The sequence below is a fragment of the Brachypodium distachyon genome, chromosome 2 (assembly GCF_000005505.3).
Source record: "Brachypodium distachyon strain Bd21 chromosome 2, Brachypodium_distachyon_v3.0, whole genome shotgun sequence".
In the NCBI taxonomy this organism is placed as follows: domain Eukaryota; kingdom Viridiplantae; phylum Streptophyta; class Magnoliopsida; order Poales; family Poaceae; genus Brachypodium; species Brachypodium distachyon.
The window spans coordinates 34,074,339-34,089,425 of NC_016132.3; the positions used below are offsets into that span (position 1 = coordinate 34,074,339).

Below are 15,087 nucleotides of genomic sequence, written 5' to 3' on the forward strand. Positions count from 1 at the left end.
GAAAAGAAAAAAGAGAAAGCGAGTAGATGACTTGATAAAATCACAGAGAGGATAAATTTATAAAATTTTATGTGTTGTGACGAGTTTTTGACATATTTTATACAAACATATTTGGATATTATTTAGATGTTTATATTAGGGCCCGGTTTTTTAAGTTCACCCGAGGCCTCCGAAATCACAGGACCGCCCTGGTCGGATGCCACCCAGTTACCCACCATATCATTGGCAGCCGCCTTCGTTGCTCCCATCAACACAACGCGAGGGCCGCCGCCGCATCCACCCTCCAATCCGCACCCACTAGGTCCACCACCACGCTGATGCATATCGTTGTTTCTTCCTCACAGGTGAGCCCCAGGATCGTTCCCTCCTCTTATCTGGGCAATCCGGCAATCGCCTCACACCTGCGCCGATGAGGTCGTCCACCGCCGGACCCCGAGCCGCCTTGCTCCCATCTGTTTCCGCGCGAGGGGTTCCGTCGAATCAGGCCGCCCTTATGTATCAGTACTTTGCCAGAAAGAGTGCACCTGCTAGCTACTAGCTCCATCCATTAATTCGGAGAGATATATCATTTGTGGGTCGAATTTAGCTAGCTACTAAATATCCTGTTTTAATTTCCTCAGTTGATCGGTGTATATACATGGGTCGAATTTAGCTAGCTTACTAAATACCCTTTTTTTGCTTGTTTTTGCTTATGCTGCTAAAGGTTTTTTTAATGGAATCTTGCAATGTGAGAGAAGGCTTATGGCCCATACGGAAAGTCGGAAACGCAGCAACAAAGATTTTTGTGATAGTGCTCCTCCGTCTTGCGGGCTTCTGGTTTCTGGAGGTTTTCAACCAAGGGGTCATCCCACTCGCATACATAATCAGGAAGAGGAACAACAGGACCGGACTGTCATTCACATACTAGACGGCATCTACCTTCCGTGGAGTGTGGACAAACTCAGCGGGCCGTGGCCATGGCAACGCACGGGTATTTCGGCTAGTAGGACATCAATTCAAAAAAAAATTGGATCCCAACTGAAGTAACTAAATTGCAAAACACTTTCACGATTAGTCCTAGGAGAGCTACATGTGAGGGAGAGTGTTAATGTATAAGTGTGTGCATGAAACTCAATATGAAGATACTTTAAGGGAGTGTATATTCAATCATAATCATCTGATGAATATTTTCTCATCCTTAAAAATAGCGACTGAATTGTACGGTTATGAGCATCGACTTAAAACTAGTTATTTCTCAGTCACCTTAAAAATAGCAATATTGATATCCCTCCGTCCAACAAAAGATGTCTCAACTTTGACTAAATTTGAATGCATCTATAAACTAAGTCATGTCTATACATCCAAATTTTGATAAACTTAAGACATCTTTTGTTGGACAGAGGAAGTACAATAAATAGGCAAAAGAAGAAAAAAAAAGTGTTGCACTCATTGAGTTTTATGGTGTCCAAGAGAGATTATGTTCCCAAATGCACATCAATCAATTGAGCTAGAGGCTGTCGTCTTCACAGGTTGGGGATTTATTTTCTTGAGCGCGGGAGGTGGCACACGTGTTACACGCAGCCGTACCGTAACACACAAGCGAAGCACATGCACATGTTCTTCCGTTTACGTGCCAGACTAATATTACACGTGACTCAACCCGGCGCCAAGTCTTGCTCCAAGGTCAAGGCAAAGAAAGATAGACTTTGTGGATGTACAGTCGTACAGAGGTGGCGATCCTACCCGGAGATAGCGTCACCTCGGACTCATGATTGTCAAGACTGAAGAACTGTCCATCTCATAGAAAAGAAAGAAAGACTGAGGAAGTGTCGTCTGAATCAGTAGAGCTGTTGAAAATTGTTTCATTCAGATAACAGACGGCTCGGATAGACGATTGGCTCGCATAGTCACGAACGGCCAAGATCTATCTATTGTCGGACTGGGAAACACAGAAGATGCACTGTTACTTTCAGTTGTTTACCGAACCAGCTTTTACTTCACTGAACTAATACCTATTTTGATTTTGTTATATCTAAGTCATCTGATTTTTAGTTAAAACAAGTTGATTCCTCAGCCATTGGATTGTATGTATTTTGTGGTCTAACATTCGGAACGAACGATGGATTGAGGAGAATGAGACGCCGTCCAAACAATAATCCGACGGCTCTGATACGTCAACTGAAATTTAAACATTATCTTCAAAAAATAAGACATTTGAGATTTAGCCACACCCTACCTCTTTTAGTCATGTAAGAACATTGAGGTAATGAGCACATAGAATCGAGAATGCATAAATATAATATTCCGAAATTCGCTGACAAATTTAATTTGCCGATAAATTTAATTGTTTTTTAACTTTCCCAAAATAATAGTACTGCTCAAAGAAAAAAGAAGAGCCGAAGAGCGGAAGAAAAACTAGCCTAGAGAAAAGGGAATCCATTGCGGTTAAAGCGCACGGGCCTTGGCCGATAGAAGCCCAAGCTAGAGAAAAGGGAATCCATTGCTGTTAAAGCGCACGGGCCTGAGCCGATAGAAGCCCAAGTAGATCCGGCCACTAAGCACGATCGCTAAGAAAAAGATCGTTCGCTCAAAAGGAAAAAAGTGTACGAGTTGGACGTGGACGCAGACTCAGTATCCGACTCCTCGTACGACCCGCTCCCCCCGATCCGACTCGCCTTCTTCGCCCTCATCAGGCCGCCATTAATACCACCACCGCCTGCGCCCTCCTGTTCCTCCCCTTCCACCACGAGCCCCAATCCAGCCGAATCGAACCCCCGTTCCGCCGCGAGATCGAGAAGATCAGCATCCGTGCGTACCGCGGACCGTCGACGCGCGCGATCGATTGCTGTTAATCTGAGCACCATGTCGGCGGCGGCGGCGGAGGCAGGCGGCGAGCAGGCGCAGAGGCCCAAGGCCGGCAACGGCAACGGCAACGGCAACGGCAACGGCAACGGCAACGGCGGCGGGAGCAGCAACCGGATCCAGGTGTCCAACACCAAGAAGCCCCTCTTCTTCTACGTCAACCTCGCCAAGGTATCCATCTTACGCGTCCATCGCTCGATCGATCCATCCATCCATTGGCTTGATTTGGGTGTGCATTGCTGATTCAATCCGTTTGTTGTGATCTGTGCAGAGGTACATGCAGCAGCACACCGAGGTCGAGCTCTCCGCACTCGGCATGGGTACGTACTCATCCTTGCACTCGCGTTTCTTTGATTATTTGATTAATTTTGCCCCCGCCCGAATATGCAAGATTATGATGGTCTGCGATCGCGGCCTGATTTGTATTGAATTGTGAAAAATTGAAACCACAAGTTTAAGGATTGCTAGTACTACTTTTTCTTCGTGATCACAGGGTTATAGATGAAAATTTACATGGTGTTAACTGAATTTCCTCAAATTAAATATACTCCCTCCATTCCTTGCACTAAAACAGCGACAAGTATTTAGGAACGGAGGGAGTACATGCCAGAGTATAATGTTGGGTATTATTGCATATTTATTTATGTAGATATGTTGAACACCACAATTTAACCGCTTTTTTAACTGTTCTTAAGCATGGGAGAAATAACATCTTTTGTGTATTTGGTATCCATATCTTTTCTGTACACATTATTCAATCCTGAGTTCAGCATCAGATTTTCATACTATTGGTAGTATAATGTTTTAACAGAGCTGTTTAATTTACTTGCAGCCATAGCGACAGTTGTGACCGTGGCGGAGATTCTGAAAAACAATGGTTTCGCCTTCGAGACAAGTAAGAGCTTCTCTCTTGTACTTTCTCCAGCATTGAATCAGTGAAATCATTGACCACGTTGGGTTTTAAAGTACAAACTTTCTCTAACCTGTCACCCCCGTTAACTTTGCAGAGATTAGAACATCCACTGTGGAAATCAAGGATGAAATGAGAGGGCGACCAATCCAAAAGGCTAAGGTTAGTTCACAATAATACATATTGTGATATCATCAAAAAAATGTTGCTTGTGTAACTTGTTTTCCCTTTTATTAAGACGGAAAAATATTTACACTGAACTTGTTGCGCAGATTGAAATAGTGCTGCGGAAAAGCGACAAGTTTGATGAGTTGATGGCCGCAGCTGCGGCTGAGGCAAGCGTAGCAGATGGCGAGGAGTAGACCTAGAATTTATCATGCGGACAAGCAAGGATTTTGTTTTTCTTATGTTAGTTTTGGTTATATATATATAGGGTGGCTGCGTTGCAGCGTTTGGGGATAGAGGGCGAGTTATTGGGTGTTCAGTAATTGACCAATGTGAACCTCCAGATTTTGTTGAACATATATGTTTCATTTATTCAATATGCACGCCACAGTTTTTGCTATTTTGGTTATGTTATTATTTTCAATGCAATCATGAGAATGAGTAAGAAGGAAAATCATAAGGCAAGAACCATTGAGCTGAATCACAAACAAATGTTCCTTGCACTCATACAGTAGCATACAGAGAGCGGCAGCTGCCAGCAGTGAATTATGATTGCTCATGGGCAGACTTCAACGGTTTTGTAGGACCCAACGATCAGTTTCAATACATGTGCTTCACACATGTATGATATCCAAAAGCAGGACTGGGGACTATCTGGGAGCATATATGTAATTTTGTATCAGGTCAAGCAGACAGTACAGAAAAGGTTTGAAATCCTGCACCAACAGTTATTGAGCTTGGGGTCAGGTAAGTTGATTGAAAGAAGACCAAAAGACGCCCCTCCGTCAGAGTTGCAAAAGCGGATCTCTCATGAGGATAAGCAGGGGTGGCTCAAATCCAGCATAGGATGAGCAGACCCAATTCGACACACCCATTTTTGAGGCTGCCGTTCAGGATAAGCAGGTGCTTCACTCATCCTCTTCCTCAATCAATATCTTCTTGCAAGCTTCATAACACATGAACGAAATACCAGCAGCAGGCACTAGCTTCATGCAACTTGGTCCCAGTCCTCTATAGAGGCCACCAACGCCTTCGTCCTCGAGAATGCTGAGGAGAGCGTGAAGCATGTTCTTATAAACCTTCCTGCCGCCAACAGCTCCGACTTGCATTTGCTTGCGCGCAACCTCCAGAGGGAACGTGGCAGTGCTCGAAATAGCTCCTGCAGCAGATCCAATGAGCAGGGTTTGAACGTTGCCTATTTCATTCGTCTTGAACATCTTCTTGTACACCTTCTTGAGGGTATCATAAGCAAAGTAGTTGGTCGCCGCATATGGCACCACCCCAATTAGACTTGGGGTTAAGCCTCTGTACAGCTCAGTGAAGCCTTCTTCACGGACGATTTTGACAAACGCATGGAGGAAATTATCATAAACACCTCTCTGCAAAAGTAGAGGTCAATCATCATATGCACTTGTTAAATCTCAAAAAGTCATGGAATTCGTTTATGGCATCCAGATAATTCTTGCAGGGTAACAGTAACACTAACCTGTATGGTTAATCGTGTCTTAATTAGTTCCAGAGGGTATGTACACAGGGTTGAGCTGACACCAGCAAATGCCCCTGCCACTAGTGAAGGCGGGATTGGGATCTTCTGTTCCTCCCCAGATTTGGGGGTTAAGAACTTCTTAGCTGTATCGAAGGCAAAAAGCTGCAACGGAAGGAAAAAGGGTAAAAACAAGTATTAAGATACTATCTGTGTGCAACAATGCACGTGAGAAATGTTATTTACATCACACAACTGTCATTAGCGTCATATACTATCATCATTGTACCATGATGACATCACCAGATTCTAATGGCATATGATATCATTATGAAGGAACTCCATATAGAACGTATCATCATTGTACCATGATGACATCACCAGATTCTAATGGCATATGATATCATGATGAAGGAACTCCATATAGAATGTACAAACCATATCAACTGCATAGCATTACAGTTAGAGTTAAAGAAAGGAGCAGCAAAATGAATGCTAATGCTCTGTAACCCAGTACAAATGCTATCAAGCATTATCATTAAATGAACAAATAAATTAGATTGGATGGTCAATAGAAGATTGAATATTAATAAATCCTCAGTCTCATCTAGTTAACTCTTCTGGGATGGAAATCTTCAAGTAATTAATATAATTTATATGAAGGCTATGGCTGGTGCATGCATAACAACAACAAAGTGTCAAATGAAATTTTCCTGGCATATGAGCTTCCTATATGGCACTGATCTGTTATCTTGCGTGATCTTGTCCAATCTATGAGGTACAGTGCACTGGAGAGCAAACAACTGTCAAGCCTCTACAGTTTACACTGTACAGACAAAAAAAAGTACTTCAAAGCCTTAAACCTATGCAGTCCAGAGCGATGCTCAAGACTTCAAGCTACCTATTTTTTAGACAAGCTTGAGCAGGGGACATCATGGCACAGCCAAAAGAAATTGCGTCGTATCTAGGTAAAACTACAACAACTTCTTGTTGTATAAACCTCAAACTTGATTATGTTAACATAAAAGTCCTAATCCTAAGAACGAAATGAGAACGGTACGATATTCCGAAGAATGGAACGGAAATAATTCATATAAAGTACATATTGTGGTTTCATGATATGAAGTACATAATTGCTTGAGATCTTCACTGAATTATCATACAGGATTAGCCAAAGGTGTGGCCTAGCTCGAGAAAGCCCTAAACAGGTGTTTGGGTAAACTCAGCCAGTGAGATCTAATATAAAAAGTTTTACATTATTTTCGATAAGTCTAAGCTAGGCAGGAAAACTATTGACTATTTTATTTTGTGGTAGGATTACAGTTTTTTTTAAAGGTAGCCTATTGGCCTTAGGTTGAACTTCCTTGAACAAATATATAGGCACTTGGCCAAATAAGTTCCATCACCCCAAGCATGGCAAGGCATGAAATTTCACATAATAAAGCGGAAACTTGCATACAAACAAACACTAACTTATATGTTAAGCAGAAGGAAAACCGCAGGCAAGATTCTCCGCGCCATTGCTAACAAGTAACAACTGTAACTATTGTATGTACAGAGTAGATCACAACCAAGCACAATATAGAGAAACCACAGTGCAGAATCAAGAAAACATGATAGCCACATATCTGTTATTTACCTCGATTGCTTTGCTTGGTGCTACTCGGATGACATTAACAAAGTTACCACGGAACAGCCCAGTCCATCCTTCATGCTTCATGATAGACTCAAACACCTCTGTAGACGAATTGCCATTACTCCCAACCATCAAATGTGTCCTAATCGTCTCCAAAGGTGCGACAACTGTCCTTGACACTGCTCCTGCAATCCCACCACTGATCAGCCTCTTGAGGTGAGAATTCCCAACCTTAATCTTGATCTTCACCACTTTCTTCTTCACGCCTTCACCCAGCAGGGGCGTTTTGACAGCATACTTCATGTAGGGATCTCGGGGATTTCCTGACGATGTGGCGCTAGAGGAGGAGGCCGGGAAGCCGACCCCCACCTTCTGGCCGACACTGGCAAAGAGGCCGGCGGGTGGGTTGAAGGACTGGTGGAGGGCCCATCCCAGGTTGAATCCACCATTGCTATCAACATCACAAGGCGCCGGAGGTGGTGGCAGGGAGAGGAAGCAGCAGCTCCAATCCGCTGACATAGCCTCCGAGCATTGCAACCGCACGTCGCCGCTCTTCTTGCTCATCGACTCAGCACGTCTTCTTGGATTACCAGGGTGGTCTCGGTAAGGTCCTGCTCCTCCTCAGCTCGAAGAACCAAAAGGCTAGAGAAATTAAACTCGATGGCGACGGATGTCAGCGGGGGGATTCAACAGGCGTGGCGTAGAAAAGACGCGGAAAGGGGAAGAGAATCTTTGGGGTGGATAAAGGAAGTGATTTTTAGCGGCTTCCCGGATCAATTCACCCCACGGATGGCGCTATGCCGCTATAGCAGTCAAAGAATCTGCAAGGGTGGGGAAAGCGAAATCAACGAATAAAGATTTGGAGGCTCCCCTTTTTCCACGGCGTGATTTGAAACCGAAATGGAAGCGATTACCTGCAATCAAAGCATTTAACTCGCTTTATTGCTGTCCCAACCTCGCTCTTCTTGGCCGCCGCCGCCGCCGCCGCTGCCGCGGGAGAGGAAGCTGGAGGAGGAGGGCAGGTCAGGAAGGCAGTCAAAAGGAGGGCAGCACCGAAACAAGGCCGCACTTTTGGTGCCTCCGTCCAAGACTAGGGCCGGCGCTGCACTTGCTAGCCCAGAAATGGTAGCAGCACTACACTACACTCCACGGAGCAGTTCGTCAATCCTCTAACTGTTGCTTGGCTCCTGCTGCAAATCCAAGTTCAAATTTTCTATGTGAAAGGACAACGTGGTTTGCAAACATTTGCCCTGCTCTGCATCTTAGGAAATGAAAAAAAAAAATATCGCTCTGCTGTATCAGGTGCACCTTTTGATCCTGCTGGGTCAATGATGATGGGGATGGAGGTAGACATCCACAGTAAATAAAAGGTTGATGTGCTAGTGACTTAATCCGATAATTCTGCATTCCTGACCATATAATTATTCATACCTAGAGTTTATTTGCATAAATATTATTCAACGGAGTACCAAATTGTGGTAGATTATTATTCTACAAAATATCATCTTACGTGTTTTCCGCAATATGAATTACATGAATAATATTACTTGTCCAAAGTTTCAACGGCTTTAGAGAAGATAAAACTTTTCTTGACATTGCTAATTATAGTATGTTTAAATTGCCTTTATTGTAATAATGCTAACTAAGGCATGTAATTAACATTATCAATACCTTCTAATTTTTGTTCTTGTATATAGTAAATTTAAAATCATTCAAACACTGACTTCATCTCATCCGTCTCTCTTCATCGACGATTAAAGAATTATAATCATCGTGAGATTGCTTTGAAGTGTTTCTTAGAGAAACATTATGATTTTATTGATTCATCAAAGTGAGAACAACAAATTGATCAAACTTAAACAAGAACCGACGTAAGACCCTCCATAAAACTATCTAATTCTTAATGCGACACGGTTCGATATCGAGTCTCCTATATAGCATATAAGTTCATGTGGTTCACAGAGGATGTAACATCAGTGAAATGTCATGACAGTGGAGGGATTAAAGCATGCATGTTGATGATAACATCATTTTGTTTGATGCCACTTAGGAAAAGTGGAAAACTCAAAACGATTTTGTGGCTCACCGGTCAACTTGTTTCATAATTTGACATTATTATTAGACGATTTTGTGGCTCAATGGTTTATTCCTTAACGATGAGATTTTCAAACTAGATCCACACGAATATGTTTTGACATTATCATTAGATGATAATGCACTAGTTGTCAAGGTATTTTATAATAAGTTATCATATTTGTAACTTGCTATTAACACGGGGTAACTTCACATATTATTGGGTGATGCTAACTTTTAAAATGGGAAAGTAATGGAACATATTCATAGGACATATAGTTTCAAAACTGTCATAAAACAAAACCGACGATGAAAACAGTTCATAAATCGAATATATGATTGAGAGTAAATTTTTTTAATTTTAACGTACAAGAATCTTTGAGGATGTCGTTGCATTTTTGTGTGTGCATTCAAGCACCCACATCTCATGTGTGTTAACGTGGTTTGCATCACCTATGATCGTGTGCTAACTCTATCCTAAACCTATAAGTTCTGCCAAAGTCCTTCAAAGTCAACATCACCAACTCTATAATCTGCACCGACATATATTCCTCAAAGACTTATACTAAAAACTTCTGCAAATTATACTAACCATATAGGTGTAAAAAAAAATACGTGTGAGTTTTTTTTTGCAAAATTACATCATTGTGCATTGTGTTGCTAGAAACATCATTTTCGGTCACACGGTATCTAGTGCCACCATTAATTTTATTTTCGGTTTTGTTATTAAAAAGTTGTGTGTTTTTAGTTAGAGATCAGTGGATACAATTGGCCATCAGATCTTAATTCAAGAGCAATACAACGGGTCTAATGCGTTGAATATGATTTAAACTTTTTCTTAAAAATGGGACGTCTCGAATATATTAACACCTTTATTTTTTACGTGAATCGCCGAGTTTTTTTTTCGCCGTGCGGCTGTGCATTGCATGCCACCTGGTGGTAGCCTGGCAGGTTGCGGCCTTGCGGGCGTGCGATCTCATCTGTGTGGCGTGGCCATAGGCCGTTTGTCCTTTTTCTTCTCGCGTGGCTTGAATCCGGGCTTCAGCACCTGTGACGTTCCGACGTTTGATGGTTCGTTTTTTCGGTACACACGTGTGTGCACGGTGTTCCATTCATCGGTGCCAGCTGAACGAGTTTGGGGTCTGTCTGACTGCAAGACCTTACACCTGCTCATAGGTTCCATTTCCTTTTTCGTCTCGCAAAGAAAAAAAACGAATAAGAGAAGCTTCATAAACGCTTTCTGGACGACGTCGACGGTGAGAGCCCTACGAACGTACGAATGGGCCGGGCTTCGACAGGCAAAGGAGTGGAGTATTAAGAAGCCGGGCCTCTTCTGGCCCAAGAAGGCCTCGTTTGTTACCATCTCAAGAAGAAAAACCCAGAGAGAAATCTCTGCAAAAGGGGACAGAGAAGCGTGCCGTCGGAGAGCACCCATCAATTTTCAGGATTCTGAATTTCAGATGCATGGGAGTCTGCTTATTCTTCATTCACGGATGCGAAATCGCCCAATCACATTACACACAAGAGATCAAATTGTAGCGGAATCGGCTCGCGCCTAGCCTAGAGGCGAAGCAGCAGAGGAGGAGGAGGAGCTGTTCGTCCTAGCCGCCGCCGCCGCCGTGCGGCCGGCCTTGGGGCAGCGGTTGTGCCCGAACCAGACGCCGTCGGGCAGCGGCGCCCCGAAGTAGAACGTGGAGGGCTCGTCGCTGGGGCCCGGCTCGAGCACCTGGACCCACTCGGGCGCCCAGCCGTCGCGCCCGGCGCGGCGGAGGTACAGGTAGCACACCCCGTAGCCGCACGCGCCGGACACGCGGAACGTGTCGGCGCCGCACCGCTCGAAGGCACGGCCGCCCGGCGGGGCAGGCAGGCGCGCGCCGTAGGCTTCGTTGCGGTACGCGTCCCCGAACGCCACGCTCACCGCGTCCGTCGTCCGCGCCGCCGGCGACGCGCAGGAAGTCTTCACCTTCACCGTGTACGCGCACTTCCTCGCCGCCGCCTTCTCCTCCTGCTCCGGACAAAAAGAAGAAGCATCCGCACCCGTCAGATATTCAGATTAGAGTGCGGGTGGCGTCGATTTGCAAATGCAAGGCCTGTGGCATGGCGTGTGCGGGGAAGAAGGGACTCACGGTGCGGTTGTCTGGGGCTTGCGCGAGGGAGGAGCCCGCGAAGGCGGCGACGAGTAGCAGTAGCAGCAGCAGAGGGAGCGACCGGCGGGACGCGGCTACTCCGGCGCCGGAAGACGCCATTGCCGGCGAGGCGACGATGACAGGATGGGGAATTGGGGACGAAGTCGATGGCGCAGTGTAGCAGGAGGACGAGACGCGAGGGTAATATTAGTAGTAGCTGGATGGCGTGTCAGGTTATGGGGATTGCCGGATTGCGGACGAATGACTGTATGAGACGTGCTGTGGGCACATGGCTGCCTGGCTGCAGGGCAGTGGTCCAGAGTCGCAAAGTTCGCAACGCCGAATCGCTCACGGAGGAGCGACACGAGGTTTGCGTGTCGTCTTGCTCGGTGCCGATGTGGGGCGCAGCGCAGGTCGACGCACAGAAGCGTCCAGTGCGGGTACACGGCCGCAGAGCCTTTGATAATAGGGGTAGAAACAGCCAGCCAGCCAGCATGCATGTCGACAACGTTCGCTCCTTGCCGAGCACGGAGGAGAAGTGGATTTTTAGAAACACAACAAAAGGCATGAAAAAACAATCAGGGGCATTCCGAGAATTGAACTCGGGACCTCTCGCACCCTAAGCGAGAATCATACCACTAGACCAAATGCCCTTGGATGTCCTAGAAGGAAACGGATCTTGAAAGTTACCAACCTCTTCATGGACAACCTTCACACCACGGTAAAATCCTTGTTTTTTATCGGGTAACCACGGTAAAATCCTGCAAACCAAGGCCCATGCGCTCCGTCGACGTTCTCATAGCAATCAGTCTAGATTACTTTGTGATCATCTTGAGTACTTGCCAACATGGATTACACGTGGGTGCTGGCAAATCCATTCGAAGGAGCTTGAATATTCTAAATCTTTGTACTAGCTTGTTTGCTTCGTCCTTTCACAGTAGGCTCACACATCTTAATATCTTAATATCATGCTGACTATTGATACACCAATAATACATATAGAATCCCGTGCGTTGCTACGGAAAATAAAATATGAGTAAAACCAATATGTTACTATGATTATACGACTAAAAGACATATCTCCTTTTCTCTCTTTACATCCACCCCTTGGCTTCGATTTTATCAATCAAACACGAAAACGGTACAATCTTTCAAAGGTACAAAATGAAGTTTGGAGCTACTCTCCTACACATCAAGATATTTCAATACAACCAACCTTCGCTTAAATATGGTAGGCGCTTAATTTGCAGTCCTATGAAAACAGCCAGCTTAATGGTATTCCTGTGAATGACACGGATGGTTGTCATGAATTGCTATGGATAAAAACCCATAAATATAGAAGCTATGTTACAACGACCGGAAGACTCATAACAACCCTACAATTTGGTTCACAAAAATCCTTCTCTTTCTTTCCCTCGTCAATTCGTCTCGTTGTCACTCTGCTCTAGTTCACAATAAACATCTCCTTCCACCCTTTATTAATACATATGATGCAACGACGTTGTTATTAACTCAATATCAGAATCACATGTTGACTGGTATATGTAAAGTCTAAGCATATAAAAGCCGGACATATAAACCACAGAATCTTGCTGCTTGAAGTTTCAAAAGAAATTCACTCATTTGCGAACTATATTTTTTGGGAGAGAAGACATAACTGGAGAACTTAGTGCACTACAAAAAAAATAGAAATGGAAGTTCATCAGTACTCTCCCAGATAGAGAACTTCAGCTTCATAAAGCACTGTTGCCACAAAAAGAAGAGATAACTTGAGGGATTATGCAAGCTTACTTCTCCACCTGTTGATCTTGACGACAGGAAGGTATTGTTCTTCATTCCTAATAGACTGTAATCACAAACCTAATAATAGACAAAAAAAAATGGTTAGATTGTATTAATGAAACATAGTAACTAAAAGATGATAGCAAACAGCCTACCCAAAGAGCAGCAAATAGATGTGCTTGTTGAAACTATAAAGAAAAATAATAGTTTGTGGGTAGGGAAATTTAACAGTGAAAAGGGACAAACAATATAATATCATGCTTCTAAGTTTTCGTGACTAATTCCTACTCTATTGAAACAAAACTAGTTTCTTGAGAGGCTACAATTATTAGTTGGTCCACCATATCCACAGAGCAGGATGGCACAAAAATATAATATACATGTCAATATGTAATAAGTTTTCTTCTATACAGATTTAGCTTGAGAAATACTTCATGAAATGGTCTATATATGGTTTCTTGTTACAGTTGCAGCCCATGGCACTAATCATGTACCACACGACTGATAAACAAGTAACGGAACAAATGAACGCAATGTTGCCAAAATTGGGGCATGATAACGAGAAATGGGCAAATAAATATCACTTCAGTGATCTGAAAACAGTTCCACTGCATTCGGTCGTGTTTTATAAAATTCTCACACAAACTCTGCAAACACTTTTATTGCACCTCGAAAAAAAAATGTTCCACGATTCCAGAAGTCTAGCAGAGCATAATAAGGCCTCTCTCAAGTCTGAACAGTATACTGCATGGTCAGGCCTTGCTTATTCATGCAAAGCTCGCCAACACTCCATAAAATGCACAACGGGAGTCCTTAATTGGAAGAATCAATCACAAACATCAGCTACATCAATTTGTAACCGTTTACCATCACTCTCACAAGAAAACACACAGGCTTCAGATGCTTGCAAGTTGCAAATACAAATGCAGGGACCTGATGCCTACCATGTACTCGAAGATATAATCTAGGGTGGTTGAAACCTGGTCAACCATGACAAAGCTTATCTGAAACCATACCTTGTTGGATTAATCTTGACCTGAAAAATATAACTAAAATGCATGCCCCAATCTGCTCGATGAAATGCCTGTGAGCAACAACAACAGTTCTTGCATGCCTAGAAATCATTGCAAACGATGCATAACATTGCAGTTACAGGTTAAAGATAAGCCCATGAGGGAAGCTAATCCGGACCGAAAATTAAACAATCTTGTCTTAACTCACCTGGACGCAGATGACGTCAGGGCCAGTCGCTCTTCATCCGGAGGAGACGGCAGGTGGATGCGGGGAGGAGAACTCCAAATCCGGAGGACCAGCTGCTTGCCCCACTGAGGTAGTCGAGGGGGTCCGAGTCCACGCCCCACACGCAGAATCGGCCGGGCGGCGATATGCCCCTGCGGCGGGGAAGGGGGAAAGATCAGGGTGAGGGGGACAGGGCGAGGCGGGTCGTCCCCGGCGGCGGGCGGCGATGCACCTGCCGGTGTTTCAGATCAGGATGAGGACGAGAGGGCGAGGCGGTCAGCGGCTCGGGCCGGCGCCATGCCCCAGCGGTGGGCGGCAATGCCGCCGCGGCGATCTAGATCGGGATGAGGGAGGCCATCCAGATAGGGCTGAGGAGAGGGAGGGAGGCAGCGGTAGAGATCTCGTCGTCGGCGTTGGCGCTGGCGCTGGCGGTCGAGTCCGGCGACGCAAGCTCCTCCCTCTCATGTCGTTGGCTCTATTCCTCTGTACCGAGCGCCGATGGAGAAGAAGAGAAGGCGGTGGCAATAGATGTAATTTCTGTTTCGCGTGTGTGGGTGGGGTTGGGAGCTTTGGGGGAGGGAGAGTTACGATGCGCTCACGTAACTGGGAATTAAGGCGACATAAATGTAATGGTATAATATTTGTCACAGTTCAGTATTATTGTCTAATTAGTGATCAAACCTGAATATTGGACCACGTGCATGTCCACAGTATGAAATTTAATCGAAAACATGAGCATATGTAACATTATTTATTTAGTTTCAAAATACATCTATCGATATGTTGTGCACCCTAGACCTGGCATGGGCGGCTTTCACTGAAGCCCCGCGTC

At 44.6% G+C, this 15,087-nt stretch overlaps 3 protein-coding genes and 1 non-coding gene across 4 annotated transcripts; 1 reads left to right on the forward strand and 3 right to left on the reverse strand.

Annotated features, from left to right (window-relative positions):
• The first annotated feature begins 2,600 nt into the window (after positions 1 to 2,600).
• On the forward strand, positions 2,601 to 4,316 carry LOC100831832 (uncharacterized protein At2g34160). The gene is made up of 5 exons (XM_003566445.4): positions 2,601 to 3,012; positions 3,113 to 3,161; positions 3,674 to 3,736; positions 3,849 to 3,913; positions 4,024 to 4,316. Exons 1-5 carry the CDS (start codon positions 2,842 to 2,844, stop codon positions 4,111 to 4,113), a joined length of 438 nt encoding a protein of 145 aa, XP_003566493.3. The 5' UTR covers positions 2,601 to 2,841; the 3' UTR covers positions 4,114 to 4,316.
• Positions 4,317 to 4,393: 77 nt separating this feature from the next.
• Positions 4,394 to 8,244, reverse strand: LOC100822329 (adenine nucleotide transporter BT1, chloroplastic/mitochondrial). The gene is made up of 4 exons (XM_003568788.4): positions 7,950 to 8,244; positions 7,039 to 7,856; positions 5,403 to 5,564; positions 4,394 to 5,295 (listed from the first exon to the last, which is right to left on the reverse strand). The coding sequence occupies exons 2-4, from the start codon at positions 7,597 to 7,599 to the stop codon at positions 4,825 to 4,827; spliced, it is 1,194 nt and encodes a 397-aa protein (XP_003568836.1). The 5' UTR covers positions 7,600 to 7,856; positions 7,950 to 8,244; the 3' UTR covers positions 4,394 to 4,824.
• A 2,302-nt stretch (positions 8,245 to 10,546) lies between these two features.
• Positions 10,547 to 11,644, reverse strand: LOC100832130 (embryo-specific protein ATS3A). The gene is made up of 2 exons (XM_010233362.3): positions 11,235 to 11,644; positions 10,547 to 11,113 (listed from the first exon to the last, which is right to left on the reverse strand). The coding sequence occupies exons 1-2, from the start codon at positions 11,352 to 11,354 to the stop codon at positions 10,664 to 10,666; spliced, it is 570 nt and encodes a 189-aa protein (XP_010231664.1). The 5' UTR covers positions 11,355 to 11,644; the 3' UTR covers positions 10,547 to 10,663.
• A 171-nt stretch (positions 11,645 to 11,815) lies between these two features.
• TRNAP-AGG lies at positions 11,816 to 11,887 on the reverse strand. Its single transcript has one exon. It is a non-coding gene; the product is annotated as a tRNA-Pro (tRNA).
• Positions 11,888 to 15,087: the final 3,200 nt, after the last annotated feature.